This window comes from Platichthys flesus, chromosome 3 (assembly GCF_949316205.1).
Source record: "Platichthys flesus chromosome 3, fPlaFle2.1, whole genome shotgun sequence".
Classification (NCBI taxonomy): domain Eukaryota; kingdom Metazoa; phylum Chordata; class Actinopteri; order Pleuronectiformes; family Pleuronectidae; genus Platichthys; species Platichthys flesus.
The window spans coordinates 5,970,042-5,988,590 of record NC_084947.1 but is presented as its reverse complement, the minus strand read 5'-3'; the positions used below and the strand labels follow the sequence as shown (position 1 = coordinate 5,988,590).

The 18,549-nt window shown below is 41.7% G+C and overlaps 2 protein-coding genes across 2 annotated transcripts; one reads left to right on the top strand and one right to left on the bottom strand.

The window, feature by feature from the left end:
* Window positions 1-66: 66 nt before the first annotated feature.
* ppef2a (protein phosphatase with EF-hand domain 2a) lies at window positions 67-11,955 on the bottom strand. Its single transcript, XM_062380106.1, has 17 exons — window positions 11,784-11,955; window positions 10,855-10,914; window positions 9,856-9,983; window positions 9,723-9,777; window positions 9,452-9,627; window positions 8,755-8,869; window positions 8,421-8,467; window positions 8,078-8,244; window positions 7,924-7,960; window positions 6,881-7,030; window positions 6,450-6,785; window positions 5,230-5,415; window positions 4,987-5,129; window positions 4,338-4,444; window positions 3,627-3,793; window positions 3,248-3,335; window positions 67-2,493 (listed from the first exon to the last, which is right to left on the bottom strand). The coding sequence occupies exons 2-17, from the start codon at window positions 10,904-10,906 to the stop codon at window positions 2,240-2,242; spliced, it is 2,208 nt and encodes a 735-aa protein (XP_062236090.1). The 5' UTR covers window positions 10,907-10,914; window positions 11,784-11,955; the 3' UTR covers window positions 67-2,239.
* A 1,014-nt stretch (window positions 11,956-12,969) lies between these two features.
* Window positions 12,970-18,417, top strand: LOC133948606 (uncharacterized protein YwnB-like). Its single transcript, XM_062382458.1, has 5 exons — window positions 12,970-13,065; window positions 15,290-15,513; window positions 16,799-17,000; window positions 17,142-17,306; window positions 17,920-18,417. Exons 2-5 carry the CDS (start codon window positions 15,379-15,381, stop codon window positions 18,075-18,077), a joined length of 660 nt encoding a protein of 219 aa, XP_062238442.1. The 5' UTR covers window positions 12,970-13,065; window positions 15,290-15,378; the 3' UTR covers window positions 18,078-18,417.
* The last annotated feature ends 132 nt before the right edge of the window (window positions 18,418-18,549 follow it).

Here is an 18,549-nt window from a genome sequence, read left to right as displayed (position 1 = left end):
ATCCAAGTGAGAGACTATAACTTTGTTTGATTTTGTTTATTTATCACTAACCAGTTGTTGGACAATTATTATCGTACAAAATCCCAGTGCGTACTTGTTGTGAGTACTTCAGTCATCAGTTCCAACATGCTGGGCTCTAGAGGACTTTTAAATTATAGTCCATGACGTTTGAGCCCCGTTTTTTTTTAAAATTAATACTTTGACCAACAAAACATTTGAAGTACTCATAAAATGACACATTGCTGTAAATTAACCTTGCCCACAGTATACACCAGTAGGGTTATTATTGGATTGACAGAAAGTTTTATGATTTCATTGTTGTCAGTCACTACTTTTCATGGTTCATGGTTTAAAATTTTGGATTCACTTTTTAATAATTCTAGTTTTTGACTGTTGGTTGAACGAAACTAGCGAAGTAAAATGTACTATCCTGAATAAAAAATAATAATTTGCTGCGAAAATATCTTTAAGGTTATAACTTAGTGAACCAGCCCCTGCAGTAGAAGTGTAAAAAGAATCTAATGATATAATTTAACAGTATAACTGTCAAAGGAAGGACTTTTACTTTTCAAAGAGTAATTCTACAGTGTGGTATTAGTACTTTTACTCTGCCGATGTAAATATCTTGAATACTTTCTCTACTTCTGTTCCCACACGTTGTGTTAAATGGTCTTTTTTTGCCCCCTGCTGGTAATTCTGAAAAGTACAACGTGTAACTGTATTTTCAGTATGCGTGTGATGTTGTGTCTGATGTGCACATTTAGATCATTGAAGTCCGGACAGTGCTAGTGTGGACACGTTTTTTATTCAACAATGCAAACTGATAATATTCAGCTCAAAAACATTGTGTTTCGAACATTTTTATTATGATTTGCTTTCTTGCAGAATTAAATGAGAACAATCCAGAATATCAAACCATCCCTGCAACTGCGCTTTGAAGCATTTAGGACGAAGACGTATTAAACCTAAAGTCAAATGAATAAAATAATAAATTCTCTGTTTTAGACAGGTTTAGGGTATATACCTGATCTGAAGGACCCCAGTACATGGTTGGCATTTGGCATCATCATCATCATCATCATCTTCATCATCATCATCATCATCATCATCATCATCATCATCATCATCATCATCATCATCATCATCATCATCATCATGATCAGTGCAACCTAGACTTAACTTCATTTCTAGAAGTTACATTTTCTTCTACTGCTAAGGCACCATCAGCATTTAGTTGCAAATACGTACTGTAGTGCTTATTGTGGAGTTGCACACTTATCTGTGGTAAATCATGTGTGTTTTTTTGGGTCAGTTTGTTGAATTTATAAAGTGTTCAAAAGATGCAGAGTTATCTTCGGCCGACAGACTCACTGAGAGCTTCAAAACTACAGAGTTACCCAATGTCCGAATTGAGACACAGTGTCAGAGAGCAAAATAAGAGGAGATTATAAAACCCCACTGCTCCATACACAGAGTTTGTTGTTCATTGTCACCATTTTGCAAAGGGATAATTCTTGTATCTGGATGGAGACTGATAACTATGAGTTTGCACAATTTGGTGCTGATCCAGATATAAAAATCTGTGGGATCTAGCAGGTTGAGTTGTGGTTTCACTCGGGTTCTGGCGTTTGAACAGTTGGCCCAATGATAAACTATAGTTAACTTGAAAATTAATGAAAATAACTGTAGTTGCAGCTCCTTAACCATTTGAATGCATTTTAAACTGATTCAATCTGAGTGGACCAAATATGTATTCCATGTAAAAGCATCTGGAGTCAGTGTGCAGGTGTTTCTCTTCATTTAGCAAAGTCAAAACATTTTCTGTTGTTAAAGAAAATGCTTTGCAAACAGAAGGACAAAGATCCTCAGTGATATTAACGGTGATCACAGTATCTAGTATCGCTACTGTAATAATCAAGGAGCCGAAAGCAGCCTTTTTGTTTGTAGATTTTACTTTTGCAAATATTAAAACTAAAATAAAAGACACAAATTAGGTTGATTTGTGTCTCACCCACACTTCCTCTTCAGTGGATGAAACTGATTCAGTCCAACGCCCTGAACTCCGACCTGCTCCTGATCCCATGAGATCAACACAGCAGCTGCTCAGGAGCTTCCTGTCTTAACGTGCGTCACAGAGGCAGCCGGCGTTCCCTGCACATGTCCACGCCCTCCCCTTACCGGGCGAGCAGCCTGAGCTGAGGTCCCTCTCTATTTTCAGTCTTTCACTCCGGCTCCCCGCTCAGATGTTGGGGTCCTCGTCCAGCTTGGTGAGGTCGGTGGCCGTGCCCATGAACATGCTGCGCCCTCGCTCCAGCCGGCTCTTCTTGTCCGTGAGGCGGAAGGCCTCCATGAACTCGTCGATGTCGATGCTGCCGTCCTGGTTTCTGTCAATGGTGACGGACAGGTCGGAGATGGCCTCGTCCGTGATCTCCATCTTTAGGTAGACGCTCAGCAGCTTCCAGGTCTGCCGGAAGTCCTCGATGGTGATGAAGCCTGAGGAGGAGGAAGAGGAGGAGGTTAGAGGTCAGGAGGTTAAAGCTGGGATGTAGGGAAGGGAAATGATATAGATGATGTCCACACTGTTAAAGGAAAACAAGTTTGTCACTGTGTGGGTGTATTCGGATGGGGGGGGGGGGGGGGGGGGGTGAAGCTGGAGACACCAGTAGATCACTGGGTTAATCCTGATCTTAACCAGGAGGATTCAGGAGGCGAACCTGCTGTGGCCTCTTTGGCACAGAGGGAGGCTTAGGGAGGCTGAGCCCAGCAGGCGTCTAAATATGGACGCAACAAACACTTGATAAAGACCCTGACACACTTTACACTGCACCATCTCCCGTTAGGCTGAGTCGGAGCAGTCATTTTATCAAGTTGTTCATCAGACACTTTTCCCATTTGTGACATGAACAACATTGTGAAATGCATCCACACACATGAATCAATCTAAAACAGTTTTTTATTGCTAGGTTATGCTCCAAACTAGAAATGAGGCAGCAATAATAAATATAAACTTTTTATTCGGGTGTTGTTTCTTAATTCACTTTACAATGTAGTGTTTGTACAATGGAGTTAAGAGAGAGGGTTTTGGTCAGGATTGGAAAACAATTAGAGATGCAGCTGTACAGTATGTTGTCTGTGTACTTTATTATTCTCTGTTTTATTTATATATATAAAAATAAGGCGTCCATTTAAAATATTCTTCTCAGCTTGCATGCATCGTATGAAGTAAGTAATGAAATTAATATTTTACCTGAGTTGTCCGTGTCGACGATTCTGAAGATGGTCTCCAAGGTGGAGCGGTGGCGATACAGAGTCTCCAGCAGGCTCTGGTCGATGTGCTGCAGGAGGAGAAGGGAAGGAAACCAAATGAGAAAAGTCTTGGACTTGAACGAGAGGTGACGCATCGGCCGGTTTCTCCAACCAGTTTGAGAAAAGAGGGTTGTTTTGACAATTTGGATTTCCCTGGAGGATCTGGTCATTACTGCTGCTAGTTTATAATGAGTTGTATACACCAAAGTCCTGTTTACTAACTTCACTTGTTTTTTTGGTGTTCTTCTTTTTGTTTATTCTACTTTTTTTAAATAAACAAATAATCACAGTTTTGGTCATCAGTACCCTTCCATACTCACGTCCGTGTTCGGTCTCTTGATGGCGAGCTCGTTGAACCACTCGTTGAAGTCGACCGTGCCGTCGCTGGTCTTGCAGGTGACGAGTTGGCCGCGCATCATCCTCCAGGGCAGACCCAGGTGCATCACGCTCTCCACTGCAGTGGCCCAGTCGTTCAGAGACACAAGACCTGACGGAGGAAGGAGAGGCGATGTTAGAACTCTCATTCTCTGAGCCAGGATTTATTATCTGATACAATATTAGATTTCAGCCCTAACCCTATTAACACATTTGCATTAGTTTGCTAAATAGACTTGCAGCTAAAAAATCATCCAACAAGGCCAATGTGTCTCATTATAGACAAAACTCACAGAAAATGATGAAGTATATGATGCATAATCAATTAGAAACCTGTTCTAAACAGTAGCCTTGATTCATTTCAGACACACACACACAAACAAACTGCTAAATCACTGAATAACAACTAGCAGTTTCAGCTGAAGTTTGTGTGAAACTATCATATGTTGTGTCCGGCCCACATCCTGTTGTCTCACTGAACCGTGGAATACGATGCTCGTCACACAGCACAAAGGTGTGAGCTCATATTTCTCCACATCCAGACATTAACCTGTGAGAACTTCATGAGAGAGACGTCTCTGATTAAATTACTCAACACCTGATTCACTGAGGACTGAACAAACACACACATACACGCACACACACATATCACACACCTGTGTTGTTTGTGTCGAGCTTCTTGAAGGCACAGATGAGATCAGATTTGTGCGCAAACAGCTGCTCCCTCAGGACTTTGAGGGCCGAGCGCTCGGTCCGACCCACACTGAGGACACCATGAAGGGAATATGAGTACAGACATGTGTGTGTCCAATTCAGGTGAAAGGGATCTATTAGCAGGAACTGAATTTAAAATAATTTTAATTATGATTTCACCGGTTTGTTTCATCTAACTTATATGAATTGGGGTTATCTTTTCCCTGTGAGCCCTTTATAGGTAAACACTTTATATTTACATCAGGAGCAGGTCCATGTCTTTTACAGTAGCCCAGACTGGACAAACCTAAGCTTTTGAGTTTCTGTGACAACTGAAGACAACCACAGATTCTCTTTCATGTTTCTGAAGGGGAGGATGAGGTGAGGGGTACTCAGCTGCAAAATGCATCTTCACCGCTAGATGTCACTAAAGTCTACATATTGGAGCAATAAACTATTTTTTGCTTTGTTGGCTGTTGTTTGCTGTGTTTTCGGGCTTGTAATGCATGATTCATGTTGTCATCTGTGTTTGTTATTATAAAGTAAAACTAAACCAAGCCAAACCCATGATTCACATGAATGGAGTGAGTTTCTTCTCGTGCTCCTTTGTACCTTTGTCGAACGGTGAGCTCTCTGGTCATGCTGGTGGCCTGGTACTGAATCATATAAGGCACAAGGTCTGGTCCCAGCTTCACGTAGGCGCCCCTGTTGCTTCCCACGTCATAGTAGTTGGAGGCAGAGAACAGAGTCAGGACCTAAGTAATAGAAAAGAAGAGTTTAAATCAGATTTTACTGGAAACTGATGGAACTGTGGGATTATCAGGGAATCAGTGGGCCGTCAATGTCTGAGCTCACCTTCCGATTGTGGCAGAACTCATAGCCCTCCTGTTTACACTCGTGGGAGCGGATGATGAGCTGCAGGTTGTGTCGGTTCAGAAAGTCCTCGGTGACGTCGGGGCCCCAGTAGCAGCCTCCGCCCCGCACCTCATTGGGCACGCAGCCGTCCTGGCTCATCGGGTCGCTCCACAGCAGGTCCAGGATCTGGAGGAACGAGATATTTCATTTGAACCCCCTGGAGTCTAAGACCTTATCAGCCCCTTGAGAGGGACTTAAACCTGCCTCAACATCTGGATGAGTCTCACATACTGAAAACTCTGATCCCAAAGGGCAACATAAGATTTCACTGAGCACAGATAATCTGAGAGCTGTAAGAATGTCATCAATATGTAAATGTCTGTTAAAGTCACGTTGGTGTAATTAGACTCCACAGGGATTAAACCACTCAATCTGATAGGGAGACTCCTTCTTCCTGATTCACTCGTGTAACAAGGTCACAAAAATTAATCAGTCGAGGGTCTTTTACTTCAGACTTCAGGTACCAGAGCTACATGCAGTGACTGAGCATCACCACCAAGCTCCAGAGCCAAAGGAAACCACTGGTGACGACGACCAGTTGAAAGAGCAGATTGAAGTGACGGCAGTGGGATTAATGATGCGGATGGATTACAGCATGTTAGGGCCCACGTAGGTTACAATCCACAGCTCTAACACTGAGGTAAGTGTCGATAACTGGTGGATGACGTCTGACCAAAACAAACAAGTCAATCACTCAGAGTCTCACGTGGGAAACTTGGAGGCCTGACGAGGACGAAAATGACTGCGAGTATAAATAAATGCAAACCAAAAAGTAAAATCTGCTAAATAAAATTATTTGGTGATACTATGTCTGTATTCAAACATTTATTCCATTATCCCCTTACTCATTTATTCAATAATGTTATTTTTTACTTCTGTGTTTACTTATTTATTTTGTAAATAAGAAATTATGACCATAGAATCTGGCTTTTTTAGCTTAGCTCATGTCCCATCTGCTAATATGGAGGAGGTGATATATATCCTGTACTGCCACCAGGGGGAGATCAAGACACCTTGGCTTCATTTTTGGGCAGTTGTCATATCGTCCATCTTTGTGTACAGTCCATGGGCAGCTCTAATGTGTGACTACTGATACTGATGTGAAGCTGAGAGAAATAACACATCGTTAAATACTCCTCTGGTCAATATTCAATCATCACCTGTTTCCATTCGTCTCTGACGTTGTCACTGCTGACAGAGTCAGTGGACACGGTCAGTGTCGTCTCTTTTTCTGTGGACCTGTTGATGAAGACAGACTGTCTCCTCTTGCGGGCCTCCAGATCGTCCTCCTCGTTCCCTCTGATCCGGTCAGAGAAGTCCTGCAGCGAGCGGTTGTGGAAGCTGCCCCGGGTTCCCAGAGGCTTGGGGTAGATGAGAGAGGCCCGGCGCTGGAAGGACTTGTTGGTGCCCCAGACGTCCTCGTCCACGTCCGAGTCGATGGACGTCCCTGTTGAGATGATGTGCCTCTTCTTTGGAGGCCTCAGGGCTGAAACATACTGGGACAAGCACAGGAGAGCACGGGCTTCAGGGAAAAGATCAGGACAAGAAGGTGAATTGAAGTTCATCCCTGCTCTGCACGCTGATCCCTCACATTGTGCCGGTCCACCCGGGTGAGGACGCCGAGGTCTGTGGTGTCGGAGATTCCTCCATGAAGAACCAGCACCTTCTGGTCGATCACTGTGGCTAATGGCAGCCAGCTGAAGATCTTCTGCAGCAGCTTCAGGATCCGTTTGCCGTGCATCTGAAGAGGAACACAGGAGGCGAGGAGATGAGTTCATTTATTGTTTTTTTTTGGGGTCTGTATGGATCTTAAACGTTTTTTCTTTATGAAGGATTCTTTTAAAGACTTAAAAGTGTTTGGATAGTTAACCATTCATCTTTATGTCATTCTTTGGTGTGTTTACTTTATTTATTTATAATAATAATTTCATTAACGTTGATGTAACTTGTTTTTACTTAAACCACTAAAACTTAAAAAAAACTAGATAATGTTACTTGACAAAATGAAGTATTTGCCAAAGTAAAAAACTTTTACAGGTAGATATAAAGTAAATATAACTTAAGACTAGTTGCTGATTTTACTTACATTTCTCCTCGATTTCTTTTTGGAGTTAGATCCACTTGGTAGATTTTCAGTGTGGATATTTTGATTATTTCCTAATGAAGTATCGGTGTCTTTGTTTAAATATGTTATGTCTCTAGTTTAAAGAAGCTCTTTTAGATTGTGGAGTTGATCCCTGGCCAGTGTCTATAAACCAAAGTCAGTGCTGATTCAAACTGGACTGTAGTTTCCTTTCTGTGTCTCTGGAAGACCTCGACCTCTCTGACCCTTGAGACGCCATGAACAGAGTCAGATGTCCGACAGTCACTGGCTCTAATGACCTCAAATCCTCTTACCTGCCAGGAGGAGTGACTGGTATCGTACTGGAAAGGAGGTCACAACCTTTATCGGGCCTTAGTGGGGATGTGTAAGCTAAGGTGATTGATACCAGTTTAGTTTGCTGCCTCCAAAGATAGCAGGGATAAGTACATGTTGTGGCTCCATGCGTCAGTTATTATAACGCAGAGCAATAAACAAACGAATAGGGTGTGTTTGGTGATATGTACGTTTGCAGGATTATGTGATAAACTTACCTTGTATTTAGTCAACACCTCCTTTGTGAAGCCGTACCTGAACCAGCCAAAGAAACACAAGGTACACTTTTATCATCCTTCTGTTCCCTGATGAATTTGTTGAGGGACACCATGTGGTCAGTTGACGTATTTAACATCTGACTTTTTGTTTCACCTGAGATTGACTATATGGTCCTCGTGGTTCCCTCTGTTGAGGTAGACCTCACTGGGGTAGACGAGCAGGAACGCAAACAGGATGATCAGGATCTCGATGGAGTCTTTGCCTCGGTCAACAAAGTCTCCGTTAAACAAGTAGGGCTTCTCCAAGGACGGCATGCCATTCTGTCACATAAACAACAGCACAGGGTCAGTACGTCCTCCAAATGGGAAACAAACACAGAAAACTGAAGTTTAGAAAGGAAACAATGACGTGATTCATCAGTCAGTCGATCAACAAGTTCAATTATAATTTGCTGCTTTTTTCCATTTGAACAGATTTAAGAATACAAGGTTCCGACCTTGTAGAAGATCAGCAGCAGGTCCTCCAGTTGTCCGTGCAGGTCGCCTGTAGTGAGGTGAGCAAACACAGGTCATACCTCTGTCTGCTGCTGCTTTAACTCCTACAACAAAAGTAACGTTATACTTATAATTAAACTAAACTAAGCTAGATCAGTTTGCTGATACAGGTTTGTCAATAACTACTTGTTTCAGCTGTTTAAGATCCTGTAATCACTCTTTATTTTGCATTTCCTCCCCAGTCACCATCCCCTCATAGGCAACTCTCACAAACAATATCAATAAGAGGCAATAAAGTATCATCGTTACAAATAACAGTGATTTCTTCCTGCTCACCACAGATAGTGATTTCTTTGCTCTGGCAGGTGGAGATTCGATTGATGTTCGGCATCATGCGAAAAAGTTTCCAGGTCTCGGCCAGTAGCTGGAGGACGTAGCGCGAGTGCAGCTGCTGCTGAGCGACAGACTCGTCAGAGGGAAGTCTCCGGTTCAGAGAAACACATGAAACATACATCGTGCTGCAGTGACTTATATCTGCTGTGGTGTTGTGTGTCATGCATCCGTTGTTACACACACTTATTGTGTCATGCTCTGTCGGTCAAATCCATGTTTTTAAAGGTGCACTATGAGTTACTAACAGTGAGTAGCTACATGCACTATAGAAGTTCAAATAGACAGTTGCATAGTTTGTCCACCAGACATTTCAGAAATGTAAGGATATTCCTCTATGTGTGTACTTGTACCTTGCTGTTTTAATTTAAAGAATCTTTATCAAGACTGATTAGGATTCGAAAAATACTATTAGCTGATAAATTTTATAAACTGAATTAATTCTAACTCTCAAAACCAATATCAGTATCTGCCTCAAAAGTCTAGTACAGTTATTTTACTTGGCCATTTTATTTCTGCTTCATGAAATAAAGAAAGATGCTTCAGTGGCACTTTAGAAGATGCTGCTAATTCAATTCTACACGTCACGGTGATACAGAAAGTCTTAGGCAGGTTTTGCAGCACTGATCAGCTGTGCACCCACCTTCTTGTTCCTGAAGGCCTCCACCAGCCCGACTGCCTGCTCCACCGTCAGAGGGAAGAAGAGATGAGGTCCAGTGTAGATCTCTGGCACCTCGATGTTCTTGTAGCAGAAGTACCTCTCCCACTCGGCGTCCCGACAAACCTCGTTCTCTCTGAAGATGTGCGAGATCAGATTTCCTGGAGGACGACAGGTGGAGGTCATGAGATGAAGTTTTACACAAGGAAATAATTTCCCCGAGAGATTCAGGGATTCCACTCATGTGAAATCTTACGTTCATTGCTTGCGGGTGTGAAATTGTCCATGAGGTAGCCGAGGAAATTGTAAAGCTACGGACGAGAAGAAAGACGAGAGTTGAGTTTGTAGTTTTCTCAGAATCCCACAGATGACCTCTGACAGACTGTCACCTTTATCTGAGCCTGTTCTCCGGAGTACTCGATGGACTGGAAGATGTGCCAGGTGTATCTGCGTCTCATCTCCGCCCGGGCGACATACTGACGGTACCATCGCTGAATCAGCACAGCAGCTCTTATAGCTGCAGGAGAGAAATGGGGGGGGGGGGGGGGGTCAGAAGAGATGCACATACAACACTGGTTGTCAAACATGTTGTTTACATCAATCGATTAAAGACAAATTAGTCCAATGTGGTATTTTTTCTGCTTTTGATGATTTTGTAAGTTGTAGTTAAGTTTAAATTGCGTCAAATGTCTGCACCAGTTTTGTTCCGCTTTAGTTGAAGATTCAATTTCACCGCCACATCCAGATCTTGGAGGTGCGGCTGATTCGTTCAATTTGTGAGAACCTGATAACTTTACTATTATTTATGTGTATGTACAGTCTGCGATTTGTTTATGATTTTGATGACGAAAGACTTGTTTGAAGATTGGAATGATGTGGTTTCTAACATCAGTGAGAAGTGTTTAGGTTTGGTAAAATATAGGTCCCTTTTTCCTGGGGCCCCCCAATGTCCCTTGAACAATTGTGTTAACACTAAACACCAAGTAAACAACAACAACAACAACAACACAACAAACAAGATAAGCAGGTGAGGCTTACTTGTGACGGCTGCACACAGGAGAACAGACAGACATAAGGAAGACACATTAATGAAACACATGTAAGAGGGAGATAACGGATATGATGCAGAGTGCAAAGGGGATATCGCTGTGTGTCCGGAAAGAGAGTGTGACATTTTGGTTCAGATCGAGATCAGGGGGCCAGATCCAGGATTTTTTTTTTCTCAGAGATTAATTCACGAGTTATAAATCTCTATCTATGCTGTGAGTGTGTGGAATTGGATGCAGCTTGAATTTAGGTGGACCGTTGAACGATACCCAGAGGTTTATGCTTTATTACCATTCCAGTCTAAGTCTGGGGTTGAAATCAGTCTGCAGGATGAGAGTTACCTTTTCCAGAGTGTTTGTGGAACTGGTCGGACTTTGAGACGCCACATCCCATGACTGTTCCTGTGAAAACACCAAACCATAAAACTAAATCACGACACAAACTTGGAACTAAAGTGTCGCGCTAAGAAACCAGCCTACATTTAAGATCGAATCTAGTATATTTTTCTTTTTTAACAGAAAGGTGATTTTAAAGATGACACTCCATCAGGGCGACATGGCTTTTGACCTTGATACCTGACATATAGTAAATCTGAATACTTGTTTACTGATTGAGATGCAGGTTCTCTCCTCATTCACACATTGGTAAACAGATCTGGCCTCGTTCCCTGACGGAGTGGAGGGCAGAGCGTGGCAGCAGGAGAGGTAAAGCTGGACGACATACGACTTTTTGCACTTTTAATCCCGTTATCTGGTTGTTCTCTCCAGACCTCGGTGGCCTCAATCCCGGAGCACGGGACAGGTTTTGCCTGAGTTCTATGAAGGCTTACATTAAGCAATCAATGAAACGGAGGAGGAGGTTATTTGATCAAATGGTGGATTTAAAACATGGAAACTGGATTTTAAAATATCCCTTTTTTGTTTAGGGTAAATAAATTATGGTTAAATAACTGTTTACAAGTTACGAACCTAATGTTTATTTCATTCAGGTGTGTTTACCAATAACTTTCTTTGGCAGTGCTGGTTTGGGCCTTTTTTAAAGAAAAGATGGGATCTTTGGTCATATATAAATAAATTAAAAAGAGGGTTTCTGACCAAAACACCGTTCTATGAATGATGAATTAATTACCCTAACGAATAATGGTGCTGTGACATAAAATAAATGCATGGAGAAAAGCTTTAAAGAATTATTTAAACCATGAACCTACTTTTTAAGACTTTATTCTGGATCCAAAATGATGACATATGAAATCCTGCATGTATTTACTTACGTGGTCACCTCCTCTCTTCCGACACCAGTTCCCAAGTGGTTCTGCGGTCAGTTCTGTGTGTCAGTGAGTTTTCACACGGCCATTTGCTCTGTCTCATACTCCACCAGTCCACCAGGATCAGGTCCAGAACCGCAGGGCGTCCGTCAGACTGGTCATCGCATCGGGGTCCAGTAAGTCACCACAGAGGCTTCATGTATGAAGCTGTATCTCCAGTGTGCAGCTCCACCGGCTCAGTCCCCAGTCCCTCGGCAGGATCACATAATCAAGGCACCAGGCCACAAGTGGATTATTCGAGCTAATGACTTGATGCGCCTAGACTGGTCTTAATATAGGACGATGCCAAAGGGCAGAGGTAAACATGCATGGGAAGCTAATGTCTGTTTCTGTTTCTTTGGAAATGCTTTTCATCAGGGGTATTTGTTTGGGTCCAGGTTGTTGTGAACTCTAGAAAACTAACTTAATTGAATCATTGCAGAGGAATTATTGACTTTTTCTCACTGACCCCTCCATGTGTCATCACAGCAGCATGTCTTTTCAACTTTTTAGGTGAGGCTGAAGTAAAAGCTCAAAAGTTCCCAAAAAACAAGTTAGAAGGTTCTGTTTGTAGTTGGGTTTATCTATGTTTTTATTTTCAGGTCTTAATCAATGTAATCAGCTATTCTCTCTTTTCTTTTTGACTTCTCAAATGTTTTTCCCAGATTTGAGCCTGAATAAAAAATGGATAATTGTGCTTTTTTCAATAACTTACTTTACAGTTTTACTTCTTCAGGTTTCTAACTATTATCTAATTATTCAAAGAATAAAATAATTCCTTCCTGACCTGGTCACAGTTGGTGGATATAACCCAACATTTAGATTATTATACGTGTATCAATTAATGAAATGTTTTATTCCTATACCACCACTATAGAAATCTGGAACGATCTATAATTAATAAGCATTAATAAGAAACACTTCCCAAATTTAGAGGTTACCAAATGATATTTTTTACATCTTGTCTTGTCAAAACAGAAAATCCTAAATGTTTAGTATGAACTGAAAAGAGCAGGTTTATATAATAACCTCAGAGATGTGACTAAGTGAAGTGAATAATCAATCACATTTATTGAAACAAATATTTAGTAATAACACATTTTAGTTAGTTATTACATTGAATTCTACATTTGGTGAATTCTCTTTGGTCCATTAGAAACCTTTTTTTTAAATCGTTGCTTAACCAACACACATGAACGCCGCTGCCCTTGAACGTCTCCCTCGCTGACAGGAAGTGTGGATGGACAAGGTGAGTTGTTGTGAGTCGATGTTTTAGTAACAACAACAATAACGTTTAACATCTACAACAATAAAACGTTCTATCAGCACGCCACTTGATATTGATATTTAAAGATTGATATGTGTGTGATAACAAGTAGCCAACCTTACAGGAAGCTGCGCGTTCAGTCACATGCACGGATTGTTTTTGTTAATATCTCACAGTTGTAATGTTGTAATGTTCTGTTTGTGTTGAAACTGTGAGTTTGTGTTAAAAAGAGTAAATTCTGTGATTAACAAATGTCTGTAAACCAACGTAGAAATCATAGTAGAAACATTTGCAGAGCCTGCCTGAGAATTATCCGGTTTTTAAGTTATCTTTTGTTTTCAAGTCACTGGTTGATCATTCTCGGATTATTTGTTCACATGGAACACGCAGGAACAACTAGTAGTGAGATCGGCATTGTTGTTTTTACATAATATGTAAAAATAAATGCCCTTTTCCAGGCTAAACTGACACTGCTCTTGACAGCACAACAGGAATTGTCCTGCCACTAGGGGGCGGTAATGCCCCTCTGCGTCGTTTGGACGCGTCGTAAAATGTGGAGAAGAAGTTTGGTTTTAATTATAAATCACATTTCAAACACAGGTTGATTCACACAGGAACATTCAAAACAACAATTAGAAAGTGGCAATTTTCAAGCAAAACGAATGATATTAAAATGAGTAGAATAAAAGAGTTAAGACATTAAAATAAATAAAAACTGCATGAAAAGATAAATCAGTTATTTATTACAAATAAAATTGACAGAACTGTGCGAAATAAAAAATAAAAGTAAAATAAAATACCATGATGAGACAGTATTACACTGTAAAATAATTTACTTAAAGTTTCAGTGTGTGGAATTTAGTGAAATCTAGTGGTGAAGTTGTATGTTGCAGCATGACAGAGAACCTGTGGCAGCCCTCAAAAAGAACATCAATTTGTACAATGTAAATGAGACACACTAGTGAAAACATCACAAGGATTATTCAATATTCAATTTCTGCCAACATATCCTTTTCACCTGAATCTTACACACTGAACCTGTAAAGGCACTTGTGAGTAAAATCAAGTTTTCAGTCTGGATTTAAAAAGTGGATGGAGAAGTCAGCATTTAAGGCAGCTGCTTCTAGAGCTGTGCTGCTTATTGTGTGAGATGCAGTCACTAGTGGACACACCTAGACACACACACACACACACCCCGGGTATCTCACACGGCATCCCACAACTTGCGTCACTGCACGTCAAAATCCACGAGGACGTCATTTAAAATTAAAAGGCGCTGCACTGTGGCTGATTTTGGTGACGATTAGCGCCACAGGATTTCCTTGAAACCGATGAGTCTGCTTTCACTGTGTTTTACAGTGAAACTGACGCTTTTCAAGTGCAGTTCTTGTAACGTCCTTCTGTGAGCAAACCCAAACCCTATCTGCTTCACTGAGTGGAATGACCTGGAGAAGACTGAAAACTAGAATTACACCACGGCAAATTAATGATTGTAAATACTTAGAAATGTTATAACTTAGACAGTAGCGTGTCATTTTTGTATTAAAACCTAATTTCCTAATTCCTAAACCAAGAAATATAACTTCAGAATGATCTCCTGACCAATATTGTTAAACCTCAGCGAATGTGTGAGCGTAGTTTCCTCAGGAGCATCTGACCAAGAATCTCTAATCATCCTCGGCTGCGGAAATAATCGATTCATCTCAGTTTGGCTCCAACAAAGACGCACAGTATTAGTTGTGCTCTATTGGTGTCATTGAAGTTTTTGTGTCTCTGCGACTGAATTGGGACGAATGGTTTTCTCACTGTTCATCAAAACTGAAAGATGGGTGAAGAATTAACTCCATGTTCAATGTTCACAACTTCTTGTTTTAGCTAAACTTTTAAACATCTTCTGGTGCCTCACTGGAAAATGTGAAATTACTTTTTGTGTTTTTTGCACAATTGACATTTTGTTAATTGTAAGACAAATATTTAATTGGTATTTCTTATTGATTCTCTGACTGATTTGAATTGTTAGTGTTACACATCAGCTAAAAAAATGGTCAGTAGGTCTTTTTTGGTGTGGAATCTTTTCAAAGATCATCAAGAGAAATGTTTGAGGCACCTGAGGTAAACATCGAGTTATTCTTAATTCAACATCGGTCACAGAGGCTCTTCGTTGCATAAGAATAATCAACTTTTTACACTTGATCTTGCGTAACAGTGAGGGAACCTCCCCCGTGGCTACTTTAAGAGGTCGGACCATTCAAACGGCTGCAGCCCTGACTGAGCTCTGTTCGTCAGATTCTGAGGATGAAGATCACTGTGCTGGGAGCCACTGGGCAGACTGGTCAGTTTCTGGTCAACCAGGCACTGCAGCAGGGTCACACGGTCACAGCTGTCGTCAGGAACCGGGGGAAACTCGCCATACATCATGATAATCTCAAGGTAACGCCACACTGGCTGTGTGTGTTTTATTGTGCTGCTCGACTAATACAGGCTGCTGTTGCTGCTCCTCTCTGTGAGCTGGGCTCAAAGTTCAGTCAGTGATAAATGTTGTATTGTGTCCCGATGAGGGTTAAGGAGGAAAAACCTGAAGCACTCTGTGTTTCTGGGCGATCGCCACAAACGTCCCCGCAAGTTTATCGATGTGGTTTTGATCCTGCACCACAGCAAAGATAATAAACTTGGTGTTATTCTAGACTTTTGTCGCCCTGACACAACAGCAACTGTTTGTGTTAAAGAAACTACGGTGAACCTATTGATGCAAGAAGCAGAACTTGTAGGGGAAAATGGAAAGATTGACATAACCCAAGATGCAAGACAGCAACAAACCACATGTAGAAAGTCCCTCAGTGGACTGCATACCTCCACCAAGGCCCGGCAGTCCCCTTAATATGTCAGATAAAACATTGCTTGGTTTGACTGTTTGTCAGCATCTGTTCCAACCTTTTATGAGTTCTTTCTTGGCCCGTTTTCCATCAAGTTTTATGGAAGCTCTATTTCAGGAACTTTTTGCATAATCCTACTGACAAATAAACAAATAAACCAACAGACAACAGCGAGAACAAAACCGTAGTAACACGAGGTCTATCAGCTGGACGCATAGAAGGAAAAAGAGAGACTGTTAGTATTTAATGATGCAAATGTCTGGTCAGATAAGATTCCAATGATTCTATTTTTATTTGAAATGAAACTTAATATTTGTGACCTATTTAAAGATTATCTTGCTTATTGAGGTTAATGGACTGTACTTATATTGTACTTATATTGTGCTTACACTTTACATATCAGGTCTTTTTTGGTACAGCTCTTCTTTTTCTTTCAGTCAATAAGACATCAGGGTAATTTTCAGTTCAGTGTCTCGCCAAAAGCAACTTGGACCTACAGACTGGAGGAGCCGGGGGTCGAGCCGATGTTCTCCTGATCTGTGGCCCTGACGCTCAGAAGGAAACTGTGAACCAGTGTGATGGAAATTCATCTCGAGATTTGAAATAATGAGATTCTCAGACTGGAGTTGCCTTTTGAGTTTTTAATTGTAAGCTCTGCAGAGGTTACACAGTAAGCACGAGTGCTCAAAGTGGATCTGAGCTGTAAACCAACCCTGTCTTTTAACACCCTGTAGCATGTGGAAGATCTTTAACAATTCATCAGTACAATTTAAAAATAGATACAAATAAACATCTTTCATATATAAATATGAAACTGATTTACCCTCCTTGTCTGCCTCCAGGTGGTGGAGGCTGACATTTTCTCCGCGGACAGTCTGAAGAGTCATTTCAAGGGACAGGATGTGATCATGTCCTGCCTCGGCTTCCCGGCCTCCTTCTTCTCGGGCGTGTCGGGCTACACCCTGTCCATGAAGGCTATGATCAGCGCCATGCGAGAGGCCCGGGTCAACAGGATCATCACCATGACCTCCTGGTACACTGAGCGTAAGTCCAGCTCACATGATGATGCCTTCAAGGCCTAATGAACAGATACATGGATAAAAGTGTAGTAAAAGTTAGTTACAGCGAAATAAGTTTAGTTTAAGTTAAGTTTTTAATTCTGTGTTTCTTGTACTCCATTGTTAGCCAACTCAGGAACAAACTCGCCTTACCTCATCCGCTTCCTCCTGCTGCCGATGATCCGGAGCGTCCTCACCAACATGTATGAGATGGAGCAGTACCTGCAGAAGACAGAGGACGTCACCTGGACCGTGGTCCGTCCGCCTGGCCTCAAGAACCTGGCGGCTTCAGGTAAAGGCAAACAGGCAGGCGCCAACAGAGGGGCACAGGAAACACATGAACATGCCCAAGAAACGTGCATTAAAGAAACACTCTTCAACTTTTCAATCTTAAAACAGCAGCTTGAAAACCAGTCTGCTTTTGGAATAGGGAGAATGTTTCCTTTTTTCATTCCCTCTCCTCAGCCTGAACTTTGGTGAGTGGCTAAGATCTCCTGTGTGGAAACGAAGGACTGAACCTGAATCAGTTAAAAAACACAGTTTATCTCCAATATTCAGTCAGGAACCTTTTTAAAATATCTACGTCAGCAAAGGAAGTACAGTATGCATTTTTGTTTGTCGCCAGGGTTTTGCAGCCAAGAGCAGTAGAGCGTCCTCCATGATGTGCATTGCCCCAGGATCCACTTTGACACAGTTCAAGCTCATTAGCACGTGTTCTCACCATATACTGGCTGGTTTATATGAATGAATGGGCTCAAGTTGTGTAAATAACAAGTTGTTTGTGAGGTTTTTTCCGTTTGCCTCCAGGAAAACGTTGTCCCCCTTCTCCATTCATAGGATCTGATGTAAATGCTCGTGTCGTAACCTCACTAACTCTCGGGTTCTCCTGTCTGTCGCCTCCACAGCTCAAGAGTTCCTGACCCACGAGGGATACTTTGTGCCCCAGAGCAGCGGTCAGCCTGCAGGCGGTGCGGTGGGAAGAGGAGACGTGGCTCGCTTCATGCTCTCTCTGGTCAGCAGCAACGCCTGGGTCAAGCGGGGGGTCGCCATCACTACCAAATGAGAAAGGAAGAAGAGTAGTGGCCATTGCCAAAGTCTCAGTTCATGCTCTCCAGCCGCGCAGATATTTATTTATATTTCCTTTTCCGATATAAACGTTTGAGATTTTTTGGCCTACACTGCAATACAGCAGAGGTAAATGGAAGGTTTTGGTTTTCCAAACATTCTCCAATCTAATCTTTAGCTAATTTCTCAATTATCTCTTGACCATTTTGTCTAAAGAAATGTCAGAAAATTGTGAAAAAAGACATTATAGCGCGAGGTGACTTCTGCAAATGTGTAAAAAATCCAAAGTTTTATTATGTTTTTATTATCACACTTCACAAATAAAAGCAACAATCTGATCCACGTTTCAATAAACCAACCGTTTCTGCTTTGAACTGATCAAGGTGAAGGTTTTGGCTGCTGCTTGTAGAACCTGTCTTCATGGAAGATTCTGCCGGAGCTAAGGACAGGTTGGGTTGAACTGGCCCTTT

Excerpts from the sequence above, each read along its gene's own strand:
- ppef2a (XM_062380106.1), bottom strand. The coding sequence starts at position 10,906 with ATGGGATGTGGCGTCTCAAAGTCCGACCAGTTCCACAAACACTCTGGA. Across the intron at positions 9,984-10,854 it reads CCACAAACACTCTGGAAAAG|CTATAAGAGCTGCTGTGCTG; the intron begins GTAACTCTCATC and ends TCTCTCCTGCAG. Across the intron at positions 8,468-8,754 it reads CAAAGAAATCACTATCTGTG|GCGACCTGCACGGACAACTG; the intron begins GTGAGCAGGAAG and ends ACCTCACTACAG.
- LOC133948606 (XM_062382458.1), top strand. The coding sequence starts at position 15,379 with ATGAAGATCACTGTGCTGGGAGCCACTGGGCAGACTGGTCAGTTTCTG. Across the intron at positions 15,514-16,798 it reads TACATCATGATAATCTCAAG|GTGGTGGAGGCTGACATTTT; the intron begins GTAACGCCACAC and ends GTCTGCCTCCAG. Across the intron at positions 17,001-17,141 it reads GACCTCCTGGTACACTGAGC|CCAACTCAGGAACAAACTCG; the intron begins GTAAGTCCAGCT and ends CTCCATTGTTAG.